This window comes from Diaphorina citri, unplaced genomic scaffold (assembly GCF_000475195.1).
Source record: "Diaphorina citri unplaced genomic scaffold, Diaci psyllid genome assembly version 1.1 scaffold1258, whole genome shotgun sequence".
In the NCBI taxonomy this organism is placed as follows: domain Eukaryota; kingdom Metazoa; phylum Arthropoda; class Insecta; order Hemiptera; family Psyllidae; genus Diaphorina; species Diaphorina citri.
This window is the reverse complement of record NW_007378687.1, coordinates 38,966-60,838: the sequence shown is the minus strand read 5'-3', so window position 1 is coordinate 60,838 and position 21,873 is coordinate 38,966. Positions and strand designations below refer to the sequence as shown.

The following is a 21,873-nucleotide window of genomic DNA, read 5'->3' as shown; positions in this document are numbered from 1 at the left end:
CGACCCAAGAGAAAATAAACTTATCATGGGCGAGTTTGAATACTCACTGTATAGTCGAATCGGTTAGGGTACGCGGTGGTCACGGTGATGACGTCATTCATGAAACGATTAACCTCGCAATGAGTATTAAAACTGTTGCGGTTGATCATATGTTTTTTATTTACCTCTTTTGGTTATTGTTTTCAATAATTGTTGTCTGTTTTCTGAAGTTTTCCAATTTGCTTTTTTTTTAAAAAAAATCAAGTTTCCATTTATATTTGATTGACAAAAAAACTCAGAACATACATTTTTCATAAATATATGCGGTTGATCATATGTTTTTTATTTACCTCTTTTGGTTATTGTTTTCAATAATTGTTGTCTGTTTTCTGAAGTTTTCCAATTTGCTTGATTGGGGATCATTCTAATGAATACATAGAAGCAGTCAGCTCCCATGGCGTAGTGGTCACTGCGCTCGCCTTGCACGCGGGAGACCCGGGTTGGATTCCCGGCGGGGTCAATAAATTTGTATCATGCAAATGATTGATTCCGTGACTGGCTGTTGCGGGGTCCACTCAGCCTCATGAAGAAAACGAGTAGCTATGACATCTAAATGTGTATAGCAACCACGGGAGACCCGGGTTGGATTCCCGGCGGGGTCAATAAATTTGTATCATGCAAATGATTGATTCCGTGACTGGCTGTTGCGGGGTCCACCCAGCCTCGTGAGGAAAATGAGTAGCTATGGCATATAAATGTGCATAGCGACCGGTGCCAGCATGGTAGGGATATTGGGAAAATCCTACAATGCTGCAGTGAGCACCAAAGTTGTGACATAATAACACAAAGAAACTGCATTTACATTATGCTAATGAATACATAGAAGCGTCCTCAACAGAGCACTGAACATAGCCTCGCAGAAAATGAAGAAATTGAGCTGAGTATTTTTTCTGCGATGGTCGACGGTTTTGTATACATTTTTGGTAACATTCTAACATTTCTAACTTCAAAATATCCAAGTGTATCTAAGAAAAGCAGAAGGATCCAGGCTCTGTTGTTGACATCCTGGTGCGAAGGTCGATGATCCAGGTCCAGGGTCTAAACTAGAGCTGTGCCGTTGCCGTTGTGAACTCGCACAAGTTTTGCACATTGCATACACAATGTTGGACAATCATAGGATTAGAATTAGTATACAAATGTGACATGTTTGTGACAGTCATCGTGACTTCCTCCTTATTTACACCATGACCGTGCCAGTGTTTTAAATGTTTAAATTTAGGTACCTATAAATTTTCCCATTTTCTTTCTACATCTATGAATTTTCCTCTAGGTGATTCTGATTTGAAAATAAATGGTTAAAGTTAAAATGGGATAGCATCAGGCCTCAGGGTGAATTTTATCATTATCAGATAAATTTAAGTTTGTGGTCGGCTGACTTTCTTCTATCCTATCATTCTCTCTTCTGCTTTAGGGCGATAACTACGATAAGACCTTAGCCTTCCTTAGACTGATGGTCCAGTTCCTTCTATTTAACCTCATATAAGATATAGGTAATACACATAAATTACATAATGACATACATGTTAAATATTTTTCTTGCAACAAGGAAAAAAAAGTTCAAGACGAAAAAGTAGAATTGGCAAAAATACCAAAATGTGATTTTCCGATTATTTTTCATAATCGATTATACTTTCGATTATTTTTTATAATCGATTACGATTACGATTATCAATAATAATCGATTAATCGGTTATCATAATCGATTATTCCCAACACTACAAGCAACAAGAAATCAAATTTTGATCATAAATTCTCGATCTTGAACAAATTTGGGCAAATGAATCACTGATTGTGGAAAATAATTGGCAGAATGAGGAAGTGACCGTGATTAAATCAGTTCTTGAAGGCTGAAGCATAAGTGACTAGCTTGATCAACTCGAACTTTTATATTATGTTGAAAGTTCTAAACTTTCCAGGTAAGTTTTACAAATGATTCAATAGCTAAAACCAATAGTCAGCCCAAAGCAATCACTCTAGTTAAGGCTGATTGAGAGGCTGACGAAAAACGCTGACCCCATCTGTACACGGGAAGAGGCGAACAAAAAGCAGAAGAGTTCTATCTTATAAAATCCCCTTTTTACATTTTTTAAGTAGTCCCCACATTTCGGCCACAGCCAGGGTCGGTCCAAGGGGGGTCAACTTCAAAATATTAAATGGAAACCCCCTGATTGTAATACATTTTATCAAAGGCTTTAAAAGAAGGTAGTATTTTGATGTAAATTTTAGCTCGACCCGACAACCAGGGCCGGAGTTATGGGCCTATTCAAATTTTCATTTTTCCATGTTCTTCTGCCAATAGGGGAAGCACCAAAAACCGGATATTAATTTTGATCGGTGGTTTGTACTTCAAATAGGTCCCACTAATTATTCACATTGAAATACAGACTCAAAAATTAAATTTCGAAACATCTAGGTATTTTTACTTCCCAAGGCCATCAGAATTGGAAATCTAACTTTCATTTTTGGGTCTGAATTTCAATCTGAGCCAGTAGTGGGTAGTGGGACCTATTTGAAGCACAAATCACCGATCAAAATGAATTTCCTGTCTTTGGTGCTTCCCTTATTGGCAGAAGAACATGGAAAATTGAAATTTAAAGAGGCCATAACTCTGGCTCTGACTGTCGGATCGAGCTTAAACTTATATCGAAGTACTACTTTTTTAAAGGACTTTATTAATACGATGTATTACAAACAGGGGGTTTTATATTCAAGATTATGAAGTTAGCCCCCCAGGGCCAACCCTTGGCAGAAGAACATGGAAAATTGAAATTTAAAGAGGCCATAACTCTGGCTCTGACTGTCGGATCGAGCTTAAACTTATATCGAAGTAGTACTTTTTTAAAGGCCTTTATTAATACGATGTAGGTATTACAAACAGGGGGTTTTATATTGAAGATTATGAAGTTAGCCCCCCAGGGCCAACCCTTGCTGTGGCCAAAATGTAGTACTTGAAAAAATGGGATTTCCAAAGATATAAGTAATACCTACTAACCCAAATTTTAGGTTCTCATCTTTAGCCGTTCAAAAATTATTAAGGGGTTCTAAGACTTTTCGAACGCTCTGTATACATAAATATAGATTATTGACGTTTCCCAGTACACCAGTACAGTATAGTATACAGAAAGGGTCAATCCTTTAAGTTCCTTGGGACATAGATGAAGCTTTGAGGCGTAGATTGGAGAAAAGAATCTATATTCCTCTACCTAGCAAAGCAGGACGAGAAGCTCTATTGAAAATTAATCTCAAAGAAGTTAAAGTTGACCCTGCAGTATTCCTTGGGACATAGATGAAGCTTTGAGGCGTAGATTGGAGAAAAGAATCTATATTCCTCTACCTAGCAAAGCAGGACGAGAAGCTCTCTTGAAAATTAATCTCAAAGAAGTTAAAGTTGACCCTGCAGTGGATTTAACACACATTGCTTCTCAATTAGATGGTTACTCTGGAGCAGATATTACCAATGTGTGTAGAGATGCTTCAATGATGTCCATGAGAAGAAAGATTATTGGATTGACTCCAGAACAGATCAGGCAAATACCCAAAGAGGAACTGGACTTGCCTGTATCTCAAAGAGACTTTGAAGAAGCTCTTGCTCGGTGCAATAAAAGTGTTGCAAGGGAGGATTTGGAAAAGTATGACAAATGGATGGGTGAATATGGTTCAACATAGTAATGTGATTTAGTCATAACAGCAAGTACTTACAAATATAGAAAAACTCATAGGTATTTCTTTATTACTATGTAATTGTAACCAATACTTTTTGGTGCAAACTTCAAATTATAACTGATCTTCTAACAAGTTACTTTCTTCTTAAAACTAAAAGTTAAGAAAGGCAACAAAGTTCTAAGCAAATTTAGGCAACTTGCCCTTTTATATCTACTTATAGAATTTCCATTTTAGACATTCTTTGGAGCCTGTACTTATTAAGATTATATACTTACACTCTTGTTAGAATATGTTATTTTTAGTTTCTTTGTAGCCCTTTACTATTGGTGGATTTTTCAAGCTCTTGACTAGAATGATAATTTTATAATACATAATTGAGAGGAGCTAGGTTAAATCTCAGGGGGAAAATGCCATAGTTAATGTCCAATAGTATAACTGTTGAAAGGATTGCCCCTCACATGTCTACAATTGGAAAGAAGTTGTACTTGAAATTTCAAAAGACACCTATTGTAACCTTGGCAACGGGGCCAGTGGGATTGATATCCAGAGACAATTTGAAGCACAAATCACCGATCAAAATGAATTTCCTGTCTTTGGTGCTTCCCCTATTGGCAGAAGAACATGGAAATAATGGGATTTCCAATGACTGGCACAAAACATCAGCTCTTTTAGTTTGTACTGCTAACCATTTGATTAGAAACTCAGTGAATCTTAGCTCAGTAACTGCAATCATGGTAGGTAGAAAGAACAGATTGTTACTTTAAATTGTAACATTAATGTACATATTCAATGTCTGATAGGAGATCAGAGTCAACCTAATATCTACAGTAGGCATCTAATGTACATGATAATTTCAAAATTTGTGTTTCTTTTTACAGAAAAAATAATGACTGATAAATATGCAGAGATTGCAGAAAGTACAACAATTGCAAGAGAGTCTTCCCTGACAGGAAACTATGACAGTGCTTGCTTATACTACCAAAGTGTTCTTCAACAAATCAACAGAATTGTGGTAGAGCTTAGAGACAATGAAAAACAGAAAAGGCATTGGGATCATATCAATAATCAGCTCACCAAGGAATATAATGAAGTTCAGCGTCTACAGAGCATGATACGGAACTTTGGTTCACACAATGTTAATGATGAAAGAATGTTAGGGAACTCAAGACCTAATCAGTTTGATAGCATATTTTCTTCCGATGCAAACAATTCCCTTGAACCTTGGGTAACAGATCCAGATGTATGGCCACCAGCAAATGATACAGATCCAAGCCTTTATCAACTTCACACACCTAAACCACAACAGACAAAGACATTTTCTAAAACAAGGAAATCTTCTATTCCTAATAAATCAACTCCTCAGTCCAATAATTCTACTCTTAAGAGAGGAAATAAAACACCAGCTAATAACAAAAAAGAACCAAATCTAGGCTACAAAAGTGTGACTTATGATAAGGTGCTCAAGAATTCTAGTGATAATGAGAATGTAAAGAATAAAACCAAATCTAATAATGCACAAGGTAACTCTAATCCTACTAACAACAGTAACAATAATAACTCAAATAATAACCCTGGTAACTCTAACTCACATGATGACAAGCCTGTGATGCAAGAAAGAAGATTTGAAAGCTATGGCTGTGACAATGACTTGGTGGAGATGTTGGAGAGAGACATGGTTCAGAAGAATCCAAACATAAGATGGGATGATATTGCTGAGCTGACAGATGCTAAACGTTTGCTTGAAGAAGCTGTTGTTCTACCCATGTGGATGCCAGAATTCTTCAAGGGGATTCGGAGGCCATGGAAAGGAGTACTCATGGTTGGTCCCCCAGGAACTGGCAAAACAATGTTAGCAAAAGCTGTAGCCACAGAGTGTGGGACTACCTTCTTCAATGTGTGTTCCTCAACATTAACATCTAAGTATAGAGGTGAATCAGAAAAGCTAGTTCGTTTACTCTTTGAAATGGCAAGGTTCTATGCTCCATCCACTATTTTTATTGATGAAATTGATTCCCTTTGTTCTAGAAGAGGGTCAGAATCTGAGCATGAAGCTTCTAGGAGAGTAAAGTCAGAACTATTGGTTCAAATGGATGGACTTAGTTCTGCAGAAGACTCATCTAAAGTAGTTATGGTGCTTGCTGCTACAAATTTTCCTTGGGAAGGTGCTTAGATATCAGATATCAACTTGATTTTATTTATTCTGATGTTTATTTTCATTATTTCATAATATTTCTTTATACCCAGGGAAGGATTTGAAGTTACCCGTAGTTTGATGGACTCAAAAGCCCACGTTCTGCCAAACATGTCTCATAATTTGGCCCTGAAATCCTGGCTATCAAGTTTAGTGGAACAAGAACTTATCACCAATCAGGAGCTGGCGGCAACCTTACAGCTCATTTCTGATGAGGGAGGTCCTGGTAAGTAAATTTACTTTATTTATTTTCAAAACGCGTTGTAGCAGTGAAGCAACCGCTACATTCGACTCAAGTGGTCCATGTCGTAGCATGCCCATCCATAGTATGTCTCTCATCAGATGGGCAAGAGGATACTTCCAATTTAGGTGCTGAATCAACACGAGAATACCACAAAGTAACCTACTGCAATATTTGCGATTGAAACATTAGTGCGATTTTTTGTCGTCTCTGGGAATCGAACCCAGGACCTTATTTATGACAGATCCAAAGTCCAACGCGTTAACTCAACCACCACTGAGGTTGGTCTACAAATAAATAATTCAATATTCTCAATTTTTTTTTTTTTTTTCACAGGAATTTTTAATTGTGTTAAGCATACTTAAATGCCTGTCACAAATATCGTTCCCCAATTATTACACCTAGATAAACGACAGATCCAAAGTCCAACGCGTTAACTCAACCACCACTGAGGTTGGTCTATAAATAAATAATTTGTCACTTATTTCAGCATTCTACAACAATACCTTGGCTTCGACCCTAACCAAATGGCTGCCCTCTCAGTTTGTAGCCTCGTATGAACCTAAAAGGAATGCAGGTGCTCGGGCAACATTCCAAGGTTACAACATCCTGGTGTCAGGCGCGGGCTCAGGAGGACCCTATCTGATTGTTCTTTTGAAAAACAGGACTCCGAGGAGCTAAGGATAAACGATACACGTGCTAAAGACACATCAAAACTGATAAGAGTGATTATACTATCTGATTGATTCGTTTCCCCATGTGAACAGCTCTAGTCCGTCCCTGGTTATATCTCTATCAATGGCATTTTCCGGTAAGCTAGAAAGAGGTCTTTCCCATTGACTGTTCACTTGTCTTCTGATTTAGATACTTTTTTAAAGCATTTATTTTGAGATGTTGGACAAAAACCAACAAATACCTAACTCTCTTTCCCGTGTACCCCGTGAAAAACGGGGTCGGCGTTTTTCGTCAGCCCCTCTATCAGCCCTGAACAGGGTGATTGTTATCTGATTGATTCGTTTCCCCATGTGAACAGCTCTAGTCCGTCCCTGGTTATATCTCTATCAATGGCATTTTCCGGTAAGCTAGAAACAGGTCTTTCCCATTGACTGTTCACTTGTCTTCTGATTTAGATACTTTTTTTAAAGCATTTATTTTGAGATATTGGACAGAAACCAACAAATACCTAACACTCTTTCCCGTGCACCCCGTGAAAAACGGGGTCGGCGTTTTTCGTCAGCCCCAATCAGCCCTGAACAGGGTGATTGCTTTAGGCTGACATTTGGTATTGGCTACAAATTTTACGAGTGGATGCCCTTCGCACTCAACGCACGCCCATGATTCTTCCTCTGTAACTATTACCCATGACATCATTGTCATAACTTTTTCGCAGGGCGAAATGTGAATTTGCGAAGTTCTTTCTGAAATAGCCCTTATTTATCATTCAACACTTTTTCAGAGAACCAGTTGGACGCATGGCCCCTCGTGTCCGGAGCCACAGTCTCCACCACTGATACCAATGATCTATTCGTCTCCGTGGTTTCCGGCCTAGGTTCTATTCTGGGCTCCCAATTCCTGACCAGTGGCGGCTACCTGTTGAATAATGCCGTGGAGAATACACGGCCTACTGATCTCAAGGATGGAGGGTTTGTACCCACCCTGTCCACACCGGTCATATTGACACAGGCTGGAGCTGTGTGTGGTAGACGGTTTGTGTTTGGTAAGTTCGAATCCAGACAAATAATTTGACAAACTCAAATGGTTCTATATTTCGATACGGGGTAAATGGAGTTTCGTGTCTCTTAGCTTTTGATATCTACACCCTAACATGAACCTCTTTTCTCAGGCGGTGTAACGTGTCAACCGTTAAATTTTCCGACGAATATTCTGTATTCCCAATAATTTTGAAGTGTGGCCGTAGACATTTACAATTTAGTCATACATTATAAATATAAACGTATCTGACCTTGAATCTTAAAAAAAAAAGAAGTTTGTTAGAAGGAACTGCAACTGCTAAGGTCTTAGCAGGATACAGGCTAGGAGAAGCAGGATACAGGAGAAGCAGGATACAGGATAGGAGAAAGCCAGTCGTTCCGAGACCGAACCTTATCCGTTTAGAAGTGAAGATTGTATTGAACATGACCTTTCAAATTTGGTGATTCTGGTGGAAGAGTCCAGGACCCAGGACAGTGCACCTGAGTGAGGCCCAGGATATAACCTAAGGCCAGCCACTCACTATCAGGTAGACCTGACAACAGGTACACCTGACAGATGGACCTTTTCAGCCATACCTGTCAGATCTACCTGATAGTTTGTGAGCTCATCAGATGTCAGGTATACTCAATTGATCAGGTGTACCTGATAGTGAGTGGCTAGCCTAACTCCATACATACCCACTTTTTCAGGAGCTACTCCTCAATACCCACCTTTTCAGGACCTACTTATGCCTCAATACCCCTCAGTTCCAGGGACTATTCAGGGCTCTGGGTTGAAGCTTTTGCAAAGGCTTGGTACAAATACAAATCTCAACCATCACAATAACTTTATGCCATAACAAGTAAGAAAATATGAACTTGGGGGCTTACTTTTGTGGTCTAGCAAATGCTTTTGATTCAAACAAACCTTGAAAAACTAGGTGGAACTCTAGTTTGCATGCATGCACATTTTCAAATGGTTAACTGTCACTTACCTTCAAGTCCTTCATTGTTTTGCTGATTGTGTCAGTTGATTCAACATAACTCAGATAACTCTTGATTTCTCTGAAAATGATGGCGGATGTATAATGAGGACTTCTTTTGAAAAACAGGACTCCGAGGAGCTAAGGATAAACGATACACGTGCTAAAGACACATCAAATCTGATAAGAGTGATACAAAACTGATAAGAGTGATTATACGCATTACGCACAAAATTAACTAGGAGAAAAAAGAAGAGTGAAAAGACACAGGAAAATGGAAAATCAAAGCTAAAACACCACACTAGACAAGTTTAGTGATAAAAGATTAAAAGAAAAAGATTACTAGGTACATATTGAAAATGATTTATCAAAAATCAAAATCTGAAAAAAATCCGTTTTCGTGTTTTCCTTTGCAAGTTCTCACTTGTATTGTACTCTCACTCCCTCCTTGAATCAAAAGTTAAGAGAGCTTCTTTTGAAAAACAGGACTCCGAGGAGCTAAGGATAAACGATACACGTGCTAAAGACACATCAAAACTGATAAGAGTGATTATACGCATTACGCACAAAATTAACTAGGAGAAAAAAAAAAGAGTGAAAAGACACAGGAAAATGGAAAATCAAAGCTAAAACACCACACTAGACAAGTGATAAAAGATTAGAAGAAAAAGATTACATACCTATTGAAAATTATTTATGAAAATCAGAAAAAAAATCCGTTTTCGGATTTTCCCATTTTCCTTTCAAAGTTCTCCTTGTACTCTCAGTACTCTCACTCCCTCCTTGAATCAAAAGTTTAGAGAGCTTTGTAGTTTGTATTTTTTTGTAGGCACCGTTGCACATTGTAGCAGACGAGACGGGGACTACGGGGAGTGATTGTGCAGTCTCATTTATCAAGAGGGATTTTTTGAGAAAGAGGGAAAAAGGGATTTTTTATTTCTGATTTCTTTTTTAGTTGCTGAGATTATGGGCTATCTTCTCAAATATAAAAATGAATTTTGATTGGCTGTGAGAAATAACAGGACTGATAAAAAGAACCCGCGAATTTTTAAATAAGGAAAATATAATAAAATAGAAAATTAGAAAGCAGTAAGAAAGAAAGTATTCAAGTATTGTCTTTGGCAATAGTTCTCTCTCTAAATAATTATGGGCTATCTTCTCAAATATAAAAATGAATTTTGATTGGCTGTGAGAAATAACAGGACTGATAAAAAGAACCCGCGAATTTTTAAAAAAGGAAAATATAATAAAATAGAAAATTAGAAAGCAGTAAGAAAGTATTGTCTTTGGCAATAGTTCTCTCTCTAAATAACATAAAGGAATTGATTAAAGTTATCATCTAATCTGCATATAGTGACAATACATAGGTCTAATGTTCTTTTAATACCCAAGCATCACAGGCAATTCCTTTTCAAAATGGGAATGAGTACACAAGATACCTCCATAAACTCCACAAATGCTGGTAAACCACAAGCTTCTTGTAGTAAATAGTGCCTTTAATTCATACATTTTAATATTAAAGTTTAGACTGTATCAGTCTTTTTAATACCTACAGGTGTTCTCTGTACAAGTCAAAACATTAGACATATCCTTCAGGGGCATCTGACTGACACCTGTTGCATAGAAAGTCAGAATGTCTTAAGGGAGGTTCATGGACTTCCCTTTTAAAGGTTAATATTGACTTGTTCTAAGCTGTTATTTCATTCTGTACACCTTCAACAATAAGTGTAGGTACATACATTATAGGTTCTTGAATGTATGTAAGTAGGTATGTACATATATGTGACTTGTTCTAAGCTGTTATTTCATTCTGTACACCTTCAACAATAAGTGTAGGTACATACATTATAGGTTCTTGAATGTATGTAAGTACATATATGTAAAAAAAGTCTTGTTTTTTTACTATTCCAGGAATCACATCCAGTAATCAACAGAATGAGCTTGCACCTCTCTATTCAAACAGTCAAGACAATAAGAACTTGAAGATAATAATATTCTTCTTCTCCACGATCACAGCTATTGTATCTGTTGTTTTATTTATACAGCTTCAATATGGGGATTACCAAGTGAGTACTTACCATTTATAAGTATTGTGTTAATTATTTAATTAACTACCTATTTAATTTCTTATTTCTTAAAAAGAAGAGAGTTTTTTATAGCTAAGGTCATTAGCCACTCATAGGTAATGTCTTGGTTGTGTACAAACAGGAGTGTACCTACCTCTGGAGTTGATCAAATCATCAATGAGATAGGGTATCTGTTGTTTTATTTATACAGCTTCAATATGGGGATTACCAAGTGAGTACTTACCATTTATAAGTATTGTGTTAATTATTTAATTGACTACCTATTTAATTTCTTATTTCTTAAAAAGAAGAGAGTTTTTTTATAGCTAAGGTCATTAGCCGCTCATAGGCATAGGTAATGTCTTGGTTGTGTACAAACAGGAGTGTACCTACCTCTGGAGTTGATCAAATCATCAATGAGATAGGTACCTACATGGTACGCATATTGAATTATTTTGTTGAAATTACCTGTTTTCACTTTTGATTCTAAATAGGTTATTCCTCATGGCAGTGTTGCTAGTGACAATGAGAGATGTTCTATGATTGGTGCAGATATTATGAAGACTGGAGGCAATGCTGTAGATGCTGCTGTTGCAACCACTTTCTGTATCTCTGTGATAAGTCCTCATTTAACTGGAATTGGAGGGTAAGATCATTTTTAAATATTACCCTTTATTTGAGTTATGCATTGTTCTTATTGGCAGATTCAAAACTATAACTACCCCTTGAAGGTTAGTTTTTTTTTTTTTTTTTATAAGCACATGAGCAGGGGAAAACAAGCCCTCAGGTTGAAAATACAAATTATTGGTTATTTTGTCTATTCAGTAATATGCTATAGGACCTATAGGTAATAAGAAAACATACATAGAACTAATAGTTAATGTGGAGAGATGATTGGACTTTAAAATAATCTGAATATTAATAATGTATCCTTTATTGTTTTATATTTTACAGGGGTGGTCTTATGTTGATCTATGATCACAGACAAGGTCAAGTGTTGGACTCAATTGATTTTCGAGCACAAAAGGGAGTCAATAATGCCATTGGTGTACCAGGTTTTGTGGCTGGACTCTGGACTGCACATTCTCAGTATGGACTTTTGCCTTGGTCCAAGCTGATAGAACCTTCCATCTTTTTGGCCAAGTAAGATCTAAAGTTTATACCTATTCCTTATTCAATGTTCATGGTGATCTATTGATTCCATTGAAATCTTTGGGAAGTCATTTTCAAGGGAGAGAGGGGAGTATTATCATATTAACCACACATTGTTATCAACAGCCTATTGATCTTGGGAAGTTACTTTACAACTAACTGTAATTAAACTCACATGAAGGGGTAAACACTTTGATATGAGAAACACTTCATCAGAAGACATGATGTTGTGCCTGATCCACTCGATAATTGCCCATTACTTTTTATTTCTCAGGTGCTTAGATATCAGATATCAACTTGATTTTATTTATTCTGATGTTTATTTTCATTATTTCATAATATTTCTTTATACCCAGGGAAGGATTTGAAGTTACCCGTAGTTTGATGGACTCAAAAGCCCACGTTCTGCCAAACATGTCTCATAATTTGGCCCTGAAATCCTGGCTATCAAGTTTAGTGGAACAAGAACTTATCACCAATCAGGAGCTGGCGGCAACCTTACAGCTCATTTCTGATGAGGGAGGTCCTGGTAAGTAAATTTACTTTATTTCTTTTATTTATTAAGTTTCCATTTATTAGTACCTATTTGGTATAGGTAAATCTCTCAATTAAATAAATATTCAACAAATGATATACCCATCCTTAAAAGATGGAGCTTTTGCCATGGATGGGGATAAGTACATATATGAAGTTCGCTGCCGTACTTATATTGTAGCAGTGAAGCAACCGCTACATTCGACTCAAGTGGTCCATGTCGTAGCATGCCGATCCGTAGTATGTCTCTCATCAGATGGGCAAGAGGAGACACATGTGAACACAAAATAATCCAGTCGGTACAGAATGAAAATTAATTTGAAACCATTGCAGATAAAAAGAACTGATAGGTACTTGAAAAAAAGTATAGAAGAATTTTTGTTGTGGTCGACCTTAAGATAAGGATCCTCCTAAGAGGCAACAAACATGTTAATTATGTCCCAGTTTGACCTTTAAGTCCTCAGTACACCTCACCCCTATAGAAGAATTTTTGTTGTGGTCGACCTTAAGATAAGGATCCTCCTAAGAGGCAACAAACATGTTAATTATGTCCCAGTTTGACCTTCAAGTCCTCAGTACACCTCACATTTTTAGCTCTTTATGTCAGACCATGAAAAATCGGAACACCATGTTACTCTGACCAACCAAAACCACGATCGAGTAAACTACGGGCTAAAAAATTGGTAGACGGTTTGTGTTTGGTAAGTTCGAATCCAGACAAATAATTTGACAAACTCAAATGGTTCTATATTTCGATACGGGGTAAATGGGAGTTTCGTGTCTCTTAACTTTTGATATCTACACCCTAACATGAACCTATTTCTCAGGCGGTGTCAAGTGTCAACCGTTAAATTTTCCGACGAATATTCTGTATTCCCAATAATTTCGAAGTGTGGCCGTAGACATTTACAATTTAGTCATCTATATATATATATAAAAGGGAAATATGGACGGGTCATGTATTTATGTATGTCTGTCCGAATTGTTTAGAGAAAACTATGATAGATATCGAAAAAGTGTAACTGAAGACCCCCAGTAAAATTGTCGTATCTACCCAAAAAAATTATCAGACCTTTAAAATTCCCAACCATTCCCGAGATATTGACGTTTTTTAGTCCCCCCATAAGAAATACCCGGGGAACACACTTTGAGGCCAGCAAAACTTTTCCTACCTACGTTTAATATTTTCTCTCGCTTTCAGTTTTGAGTTTTCATTTCTTCGATCGAGACAAGACTCAGGGACGATATTAGTTTTCAGGGGCGAAGCCAAGGGAGCGCGAAGCGCGACCTCATGCACAAACCACGAAGCCCCGGGAGCGCGCAGCGCGACCGTTTCCTACTGTCGGAGAATTTTTTTCTTACTAAAATATTCTAAACGGTGGCGAAGCACGGGCACAACAGCTAGTACATTATAAATATAAACGTATCTGACCTTGAATCTTAAAAAAAGAAGTTTGTTAGAAGGAACTGCAACTGCTAAGGTCTTAGCGTCCCGAAAGTAAAGAGAGAAGGAATACAGGATAGAAGAAAGCCAGCCGTTCCGAGACCGAACCTTATCCGTTTAGGATAAAATCCGCCCCCGGGCGGGAATCGAACCCGCAACCTTTTGCTTACAAGGCAGATACCCTCCTAGCTAAATAGGCTGGCACCCTTGAATCTTTCTACCTTCTAATTCTCCTCAGGTAGTGGCGATGTTCGCGACGGGATTCAAACGCTCCTGAGTCTTCTCAAAAACACCAATCAACCCCAATATTCCCTCAACAACCCTACCACTCCGTTACCTAGCAACACAGACAGTGCGTCGAGCAACGAAGAGACATTCGCACCCAAACACTTTGCTTCCCCTGAAGACAGAATTCTGAGTGAGAGCATTGAGGCACCCCGTGTGCGTATCCTTGGACCACATATTATTCGCGAACAGTGGCACCCAGCACAACTGCCGACCAGCGAATTGTTGACGCTCAAGAATACGTTCCATTTGAACCTGGACATTTCGGCGCCTCTACCCTATCCGAGCTCGAATATTATCGAGAAAATTTCGGACAGCATTCACGCATACTCGGACTCTCGAGGCTATGGGAAGTCGGTTGTGTTTTAAGCCGAGGAAACACGTCGAGAACAGAATAACATATTCTGAGATATGCACTTTCCTATAACCTTGTTCTGACATAATTATGTAATAATACACCCCTAATAATCCTAATACGCATACAGTTCTGGAAAAAGGAGGACACGGTTAGGCTAGTGGTAATTCGCTTGATTGCCATGCTGAAGGTTCTGAGTTCGAATCCCACTATCGAAAAAAAAAAATCCGATCATATTCCGATTACAAATATTTCAACTATCCTGTCTTCCTTCTCTCTTCGATTTCGGGACGATAAGACCATAGCAGTTACAGTTCCCTCTGTCAAACCTCTTAAAAAACAAAAAAAAATGGCGAGCTTCATTTTTCTCTCCTATACGACGCCAGACTCCGACTTGGAAAGTATTTGTGTTAATAAATGCAAATAATTATTGAAATAATTATTTATTTTAAGGTCATTCCTTTCGTGTCATTCTGACAATCTTACTTTTAATCGTGAAATTGTTTCGAGTATACAAATGTATACATGTACATTCTAGGATTTATTTATTTTTTGCTTCTTATACTGAGCAGCTATTTGACATTAACTGTGATAACAAGTAGTTGTTTTCTGAACAGAGATTACTTAAGAATCTTAGGATTTATTTATTATGTATATTCTACATTTACTTACGGTTTAATAAATGTGCTTCACACTCTAATAATCTAATAAATATGTATCAGTGTTAAAAGAGAAACTAGGTACTTACTATTTATTCATTTAATCATATTATTATTTTAGATATATTTTTACACTCTGAATTTTATATTTTATTGAATAGAGCATTTTATTTACATAGTATTTTTGACATGTTTATAATTTGGAGTTCTTGTTTTATTTTCATTTTTTACCCAGGTTCGAATAATATGTAGTATGTAACAACATAATTATTTTAATAGAAACTGGTTTCCGATTACAGTTTTCCGTGGCCGTCAGAAGAGTCAACCTTGTGATACTCTTTTAACGCGAATTTTCTTCGGGGTCTGAGCTTGAGGTTGAACTTTCTTCTGGTTTTGAGCTTGAGGTGGAACTTTCTTCTGGTTTTGAGCTTGAGGTGGAACTTTCTCTGGTGTCTTCTGGTTGGCCGCTTTCATAGCATTGATCTGACGCAACAGGTCGCTTCCATCGTCAAAACCCTCATCCTCATCACTGTCTAGATTTCCTCAGATTCCCATCGTCAGACCAAGATCGCGAGAGAGGTGTTGACTCTACGAGCGCTGGAGTTGAAAAATAAAAATTTAAAAGACAATTCTAGATTTTCAGTCTCAATAGGAACTTTATTCATGTTATTCATCTTTAGGAATGCGCCTTTAACCTTTTTACCTTTACCATTCGTACCGACGTTCAGGTTACTTCGGAACTGGTGGTTTCCACTTTCGCCTGCGTTTTCTTATTCAACTAAAGAAAGTTTGGTGAGCTTTCGGGAATACTCAGATTCCCATCGTCAGACCAAGATCGCGAGAGAGGTGTTGACTCTACGCTACGAGCGCTGGAGTTCAACTGTTCAACTCTTTTGTTGAATGTCGAATCTCAATTGTCTTTTAAAATTTTATTTACTTATGTTAACTTGTTTAGTCTGTTTGTTTTCAGTCTCTTTTCTCATTCATCTATCTCTCTCCCTCTGGTAGTATAAGCATGAGCTTGAGGTGGAACTTTCTTCTGGTTTTGAGCTTGAGGTGGAACTTTCTCTGGTGTCTTCTGGTTGGCCGCTTTCATAGCATTGATTTGACGCAACAGGTCGCTTCCATCGTCAAAACCCTCATCCTCATCACTGTCTAGATTTCCAGTCTCAATAGGAACTTTATTCATGTTATTCATCTTTAGGAATGCGCCTTTAACCTTTTTACCTTTACCATTCGTACCGACGTTCAGGTTACTTCGGAACTGGTGGTTTCCACTTTCGCCTGCGTTTTCCACTCCGTTCAAACTCTTTTCTATTCCGTTCAAACTCTTTTCCAAACAAGACTGAATGCATGCGAGTTTCTCCTGTATACACGTTCGAGTTTTTGGTTGTACGTATTGTAGTACTCTGAGAGCGAGGTCATTATTGCTCAAGCAACCTACAAAGTCTCCTAACCCGTCTAGGAAATTCGCCCATGGTGCGTTGCTTGGTTGGATCTCAGATGTATCTGTATATTGGTTCTCTGGGATTGGTTTCTCCATACTCTTCGCCTTATACTGAGTGCCAGCCGCTTTTGGTGGTTTTGTTTTGACATTATCACCATTTCCTACTCCTATGTTGATCGGGCCATTTAAAACGTCGCCGAAAGGTTGGTTTGGAATCAAACCAGACAAACCACGCGAGAAACCGTTCGGCAGGTTGCTGTGAACACATACCCCTTGATTTTTTTTTTTTTTTTATAAGTACATGAGCAGAGGAAAACAAGCCCTCAGGTTGAAAATACAAATTATTGGTTATTTTGTCTATTCAGTAATATGCTATAGGACCTATAGGTAATAAGAAAACATACATAGAACTAATAGTTAATGTGGAGAGATGATTGGACTTTAAAATAATCTGAATATTAATAATGTATCCTTTATTGTTTTATATTTTACAGGGGTGGTCTTATGTTGATCTATGATCACAGACAAGGTCAAGTGTTGGACTCAATTGATTTTCGAGCACAAAAGGGAGTCAATAATGCCATTGGTGTACCAGGTTTTGTGGCTGGACTCTGGACTGCACATTCTCAGTATGGACTTTTGCCTTGGTCCAAGCTGATAGAACCTTCCATCTTTTTGGCCAAGTAAGATCTAAAGTTTATACCTATTCCTTATTCAATGTTCATGGTGATCTATTGATTCCATTGAAATCTTTGGGAAGTCATTTTCAAGGGAGAGAGGGGAGTATTATCATATTAACCACACATTGTTATCAACAGCCTATTGATCTTGGGAAGTTACTTTACAACTAACTGTAATTAAACTCACATGAAGGGGTAAACACTTTGATATGAGAAACACTTCATCAGAAGACATGATGTTGTGCCTGATCCACTCGATAATTGCCCTTCCTTTATTAAATTACAATAGTAATAATAAAAGGCATAAGGGACGGACTAGTGTATTCGCTTCGGTGTCGTCCGTGTGTCTGTCTGTCTGTGTGTCTGACCCCATAGAAGCACTTATCCAAACCTAGTCGACCTATATATCAAATTAAAGGTCTTTTAACCAGGAACACGACAGTGGTGGTGCCAAAAAAACTGGTTTTTGGGGGATTTTTTTTCTCCTAAGAGGCAACAAACATGTTAATTATGTCCCAGTTTGACCTTTAAGTCCTCAGTACACCTCACCCCTTTAGCTCTTTATGTCAGGCCATGAAAAATCGGAACACCATGTTACTCTGACCAACCAAAACCACGATCGAGTAAACTACGGGCTAAAAAATTCCTAACTGTAATTAAACTCACATGAAGGGGTAAACACTTTGATATGAGAAACACTTCGTCAGAAGACATGATATTGTGCCTGATCCACTCGATAATTGCCTCTAACTGTAATTAAACTCACATGAAGGGGTAAACACTTTGATATGAGAAACACTTCGTCAGAAGACATGATATTGTGCCTGATCCACTTGATAATTGCCTATTACTTTTTATTTCTCAGGTGCTTATTGTGAACACAAAATAATCCAGTCGGTACAGAATGAAAATTAATTTGAAACCATTGCAGATAAAAAGAACTGATAGGTACTTGAGACTAACGGGTGGGCATGTTACGACACAGACCACAGGAGTCTAATGTATCAGTTGTTTCATTGCTACGAAATAAAAATGGCGAGCTTCATTATTCTTAAGTTTCATTTATATTTCATTGTTTCTTGATAGATAGAATTCTTTTATTTTTAATTTCATTTTCTTTTCATTGCTACGTAGTTGAGAACTGAGCTTAATTAGTAGGTACCCAATGTTGCATGATAGGTGATTATAAATTAGTTTAATATAAATACCCATCATAATAGATCATAAAAGTTAAATGAGCTTGAAGTTTTCCATTGTCTGACAACTTAAGCAGCTGTAACTACGTAGTTGAGAACTGAGCTTAATTAGTAGGTACCCAATGTTGCATGATAGGTGATTATAAATTAGTTTAATATAAATACCCATCAAAATAGATCATAAAAGTTAAATGAGCTTGAAGTTTTCCATTGTCTGACAACTTAAGCAGCTGTAAAAATACAAATTCCATAAATCTTAATTAGTCTTTAACTCATTACGATTCATTACAGTTATCTTGTATTAATTGATTGTTTTTACAGTAGATAATATTAGGTACCTCTATGTCTTAATTTTTGCTCGATAATATTCTAGCAATGAGAGTTTAGAGATCTAACATAGGGTAATAGAGTTTTTTTTTTTTTTTAGTTCCTAGGTACCTACCTACTTATCTACCGCTCTCTTAAAACCTCTCATATTTTTACTTTCTATTACATGATGCTAGAGGGAACCTACTTTCACAATCCGGAAATGGTTGGAAATATCCGTTTTGCAGATAATAATAATATAAAAGTTTATTTTAAACCACATTAACAATAAAATGTTCTTTTGCAAAAGTCAAATAGCATTCATGGAGCTCAGAATTGTTCACATCTCTAATGAACAGTTGAAAATGGTTCGCCAACTCAGTTAGCTTGGAGAGTAGCACCTCTGTTTTGTAAGCACTAAGTCGTGCAGTTGTGGGTTCGATTCCCGCCCGGGGCGAACTTATCCTAAACAGATAAGGTTCGACCTCGGAACGGCTGGTTTGCTCCTATCTTGTTATTGCCCTCTCTTGGATTTCGGGACTTTCAGACCTCCGGAGTAATAATTCTCTTGAGAAAGAAAGTTCTATTTGGCTGTTGTAGTAGCGATACAGTAGATAATATTAGGTACCTCTATGTCTTAATTTTTGCTCGATAATATTCTAGCAATGAGAGTTTAGAGATCTAACATAGGGTAGTAGATTTTTTTTTTTTAAGTTCCTAGGCTGGTAATTCGTTTAATAATTTAGGTATTTGATGTTCGAAAGTTGATGCTCCATAATTGTTTCTAATGTTGGGTATGATGTAATGTCTATGTCTCGTGTTATATGATAGATCATACCTACGAACTCTCTCATATTTTTACTTTCTATTACATGATGCTAGAGGGAACCTACTTTCACAATCCGGAAATGGTTGGAAATATCCGTTTTGCAGATCATACCTACGAACTTAAATGAAGATTTAGGGAGACGGTACTCGTTATATTTTAGATCATACCTATATCAATGTTCGCATTTCGTACCGAGGAAATCAAGAAAGAAAACAAATATTCTCAACAGGTTTTAACAATTTTATTTTATTTTTTCGCATAAGATATTTTTCTGAATAAAAGTTTGGTCATTGACCAAAGATATTAATAGATAAAGTTTTAACGTCTAGAATTCTATAATCTAAATTATAAAAGCGGGGAAAATTAGGTGTTCCTAATTTTCCTCGGTATCATCCTCATCATCATCAACATTATTTTCATCATGAAGTTTTAACGTCTAGAATTCTATAATCTAAATTATAAAAGCGGGGAAAATTAGGTGTTCCTAATTTTCCTCGGTATCATCCTCATCACCATCAACATTATTTTCATCATCAGCTGACAGTTCGTCAGTTTCATTGTCTTCATCCTCGATATCTCCCGCTCTCTTGTTAGGGGCTGCTGATTGTCTTGCTGCTTCGTTTTTCTTGGAATGCACATTTGGCAGTTTCGTCAGCAAAGTTTGCAGATCAGTGAAGATCTTCAACGCACTTAGTTTATAGTTCATCGGAATCAAATTGAGTATATTGGCAATCATTTCTTTAATTGTTTCGCGGACAGCCTGTTGTACTCTTTGTATCATCATGATTACTACGGGTTGTAATTTAGCCAGCAGGCCAGGCTCAGAACCCACGGCTGGCATCCCTGGTTGTTTTTGAAGAAAATTATTCGGGAGCTGGGGCAAGTTAAGTTGAACCTTTTCCTTGGGTATGCTGGATACCCTACTGGTTAGCCGACTGGGGCCAAACCTAAAAACAAAATCGAAAAAGGTTCGAAATTTATAATTTATTGATTGTCATTTTCCTTTCAGTAGGAACATATAAAATGATTGTCATTTTCCTTGCAGTAGGAACATATAAAACGTAACCTCCGGAAAATGATACCTCAAGATCTAATTATTTGTAAGAATCTGTAAAAGTTCTATTTTCCTTGCAGTAGGAACATATAAAACGTAACCTCCGGAAAATGATACCTCAAGATCTAATTATTTGTAAGAATCTGTAAAAGTTCTGTTGCAGTAGGAACATATAAAACGTAACCTCCGGAAAATGATACCTCAAGATCTAATTATTTGTAAGAATCTGTAAAAGTTCTATCGTAGGTTATCTAGGTACTAAGCTAAAGAGAATAAAACTTACGAGGCTAAAACGCTACTGCACATCATAAGACAAACCACCATTACAATAAAACGACTCTTCATCTTGACTGAGAATACAGGAACAAATCAACTGAAAAATTTCTAGAACTAGAAAGGAGTGATCGTCTTTAATTATCCCAAGAGAACTTTATGAATCGCAGTCTAACCAGATTATACCTGGGTCTCAAGCATTTTCCCAGTTTAAATACGTTCAAAAGTATCATGTTGATTTTCATTTCATCTCATAAATGTCACTATTGAACTCATTAATAATAGGAATAGGTAACGTAGTTTTAACACAACAAGGTATTGAAAAATTTCCTCTAACAAATGATGATTAAGCTCTGCAAAAACATAATAATTATAATTTATGTCCTCTAACCTTGTTTTATACCTGGGTCTCAAGCATTTTCCCAGTTTAAATACGTTCAAAAGTATCATGTTGATTTTCATTTCATCTCATAAATGTCACTATTCAACTCATTAATAATAGGAATAGGTAACGTAGTTTTAACACAACAAGGCATTGAAAAATTTCCTCTAACAAATTAATGATGATTAAGCTCTGCAAAAACATAATAATTTATGTCCTCTAACCTTGTTCTGACATAATTATGGAATAATACACCCCTAATAATCCTAATACACATACAGTTCTGGAAAAAGGAGGACACGGTTAGGCTAGTGGTAATTCGCTTGATTGTCATGCTGAAGGTTCTGAGTTCGAATCCCACTATCGAAAAAAAAAAAAAAAAAAAAAAAAACCAACATTATTC

General features: G+C 37.0%; 3 protein-coding genes and 1 pseudogene across 4 annotated transcripts; 2 read left to right on the top strand and 2 right to left on the bottom strand.

Annotated features, from left to right (window-relative positions):
* Positions 1-1,763: 1,763 nt before the first annotated feature.
* Positions 1,764-5,872, top strand: LOC103515018 (annotated as a pseudogene).
* Positions 5,873-5,948: 76 nt separating this feature from the next.
* On the top strand, positions 5,949-14,684 carry LOC103515017. 2 transcript variants are annotated; one of them, XM_026827836.1, is made up of 5 exons: positions 5,949-6,119; positions 6,625-6,772; positions 6,869-6,945; positions 7,591-7,851; positions 14,243-14,684. In XM_026827836.1, exons 1-5 carry the CDS (start codon positions 5,975-5,977, stop codon positions 14,656-14,658), a joined length of 1,047 nt encoding a protein of 348 aa, XP_026683637.1. In that variant the 5' UTR covers positions 5,949-5,974; the 3' UTR covers positions 14,659-14,684. The 2 variants fall into 2 exon arrangements, with proteins under 2 accessions (XP_026683637.1, XP_026683636.1); XM_026827835.1 differs by lacking the exon at positions 6,869-6,945 and adding an exon at positions 7,139-7,211 and having other exon boundaries at positions 6,625-6,776.
* Positions 14,685-15,484: 800 nt separating this feature from the next.
* On the bottom strand, positions 15,485-17,011 carry LOC103515012. Its single transcript, XM_026827837.1, has 3 exons — positions 16,588-17,011; positions 15,941-16,063; positions 15,485-15,842 (listed from the first exon to the last, which is right to left on the bottom strand). The coding sequence occupies exons 1-3, from the start codon at positions 16,844-16,846 to the stop codon at positions 15,625-15,627; spliced, it is 600 nt and encodes a 199-aa protein (XP_026683638.1). The 5' UTR covers positions 16,847-17,011; the 3' UTR covers positions 15,485-15,624.
* A 3,015-nt stretch (positions 17,012-20,026) lies between these two features.
* On the bottom strand, positions 20,027-21,286 carry LOC103515011. The gene is made up of 3 exons (XM_008479930.3): positions 21,099-21,286; positions 20,189-20,708; positions 20,027-20,077 (listed from the first exon to the last, which is right to left on the bottom strand). The coding sequence occupies exons 1-2, from the start codon at positions 21,158-21,160 to the stop codon at positions 20,246-20,248; spliced, it is 525 nt and encodes a 174-aa protein (XP_008478152.1). The 5' UTR covers positions 21,161-21,286; the 3' UTR covers positions 20,027-20,077; positions 20,189-20,245.
* Between the last annotated feature and the right edge of the window lie 587 nt (positions 21,287-21,873).

Excerpts from the sequence above, each read along its gene's own strand:
- LOC103515017 (XM_026827836.1), top strand. The coding sequence starts at position 5,975 with ATGGACTCAAAAGCCCACGTTCTGCCAAACATGTCTCATAATTTGGCC. Across the intron at positions 6,120-6,624 it reads TTCTGATGAGGGAGGTCCTG|CATTCTACAACAATACCTTG; the intron begins GTAAGTAAATTT and ends CACTTATTTCAG. Across the intron at positions 6,946-7,590 it reads TCTATCAATGGCATTTTCCG|AGAACCAGTTGGACGCATGG; the intron begins GTAAGCTAGAAA and ends ACACTTTTTCAG.
- LOC103515012 (XM_026827837.1), bottom strand. The coding sequence starts at position 16,846 with ATGGAGAAACCAATCCCAGAGAACCAATATACAGATACATCTGAGATC. Across the intron at positions 16,064-16,587 it reads GAACGGAGTGGAAAACGCAG|GCGAAAGTGGAAACCACCAG; the intron begins GCGAAAGTGGAA and ends AAGAAAACGCAG. Across the intron at positions 15,843-15,940 it reads AGTTCCTATTGAGACTGAAA|ATCTAGACAGTGATGAGGAT; the intron begins ATCTAGAATTGT and ends GAATCTGAGGAA.
- LOC103515011 (XM_008479930.3), bottom strand. The coding sequence starts at position 21,160 with ATGAAGAGTCGTTTTATTGTAATGGTGGTTTGTCTTATGATGTGCAGT. Across the intron at positions 20,709-21,098 it reads TGCAGTAGCGTTTTAGCCTC|GTTTGGCCCCAGTCGGCTAA; the intron begins GTAAGTTTTATT and ends TTTTGTTTTTAG.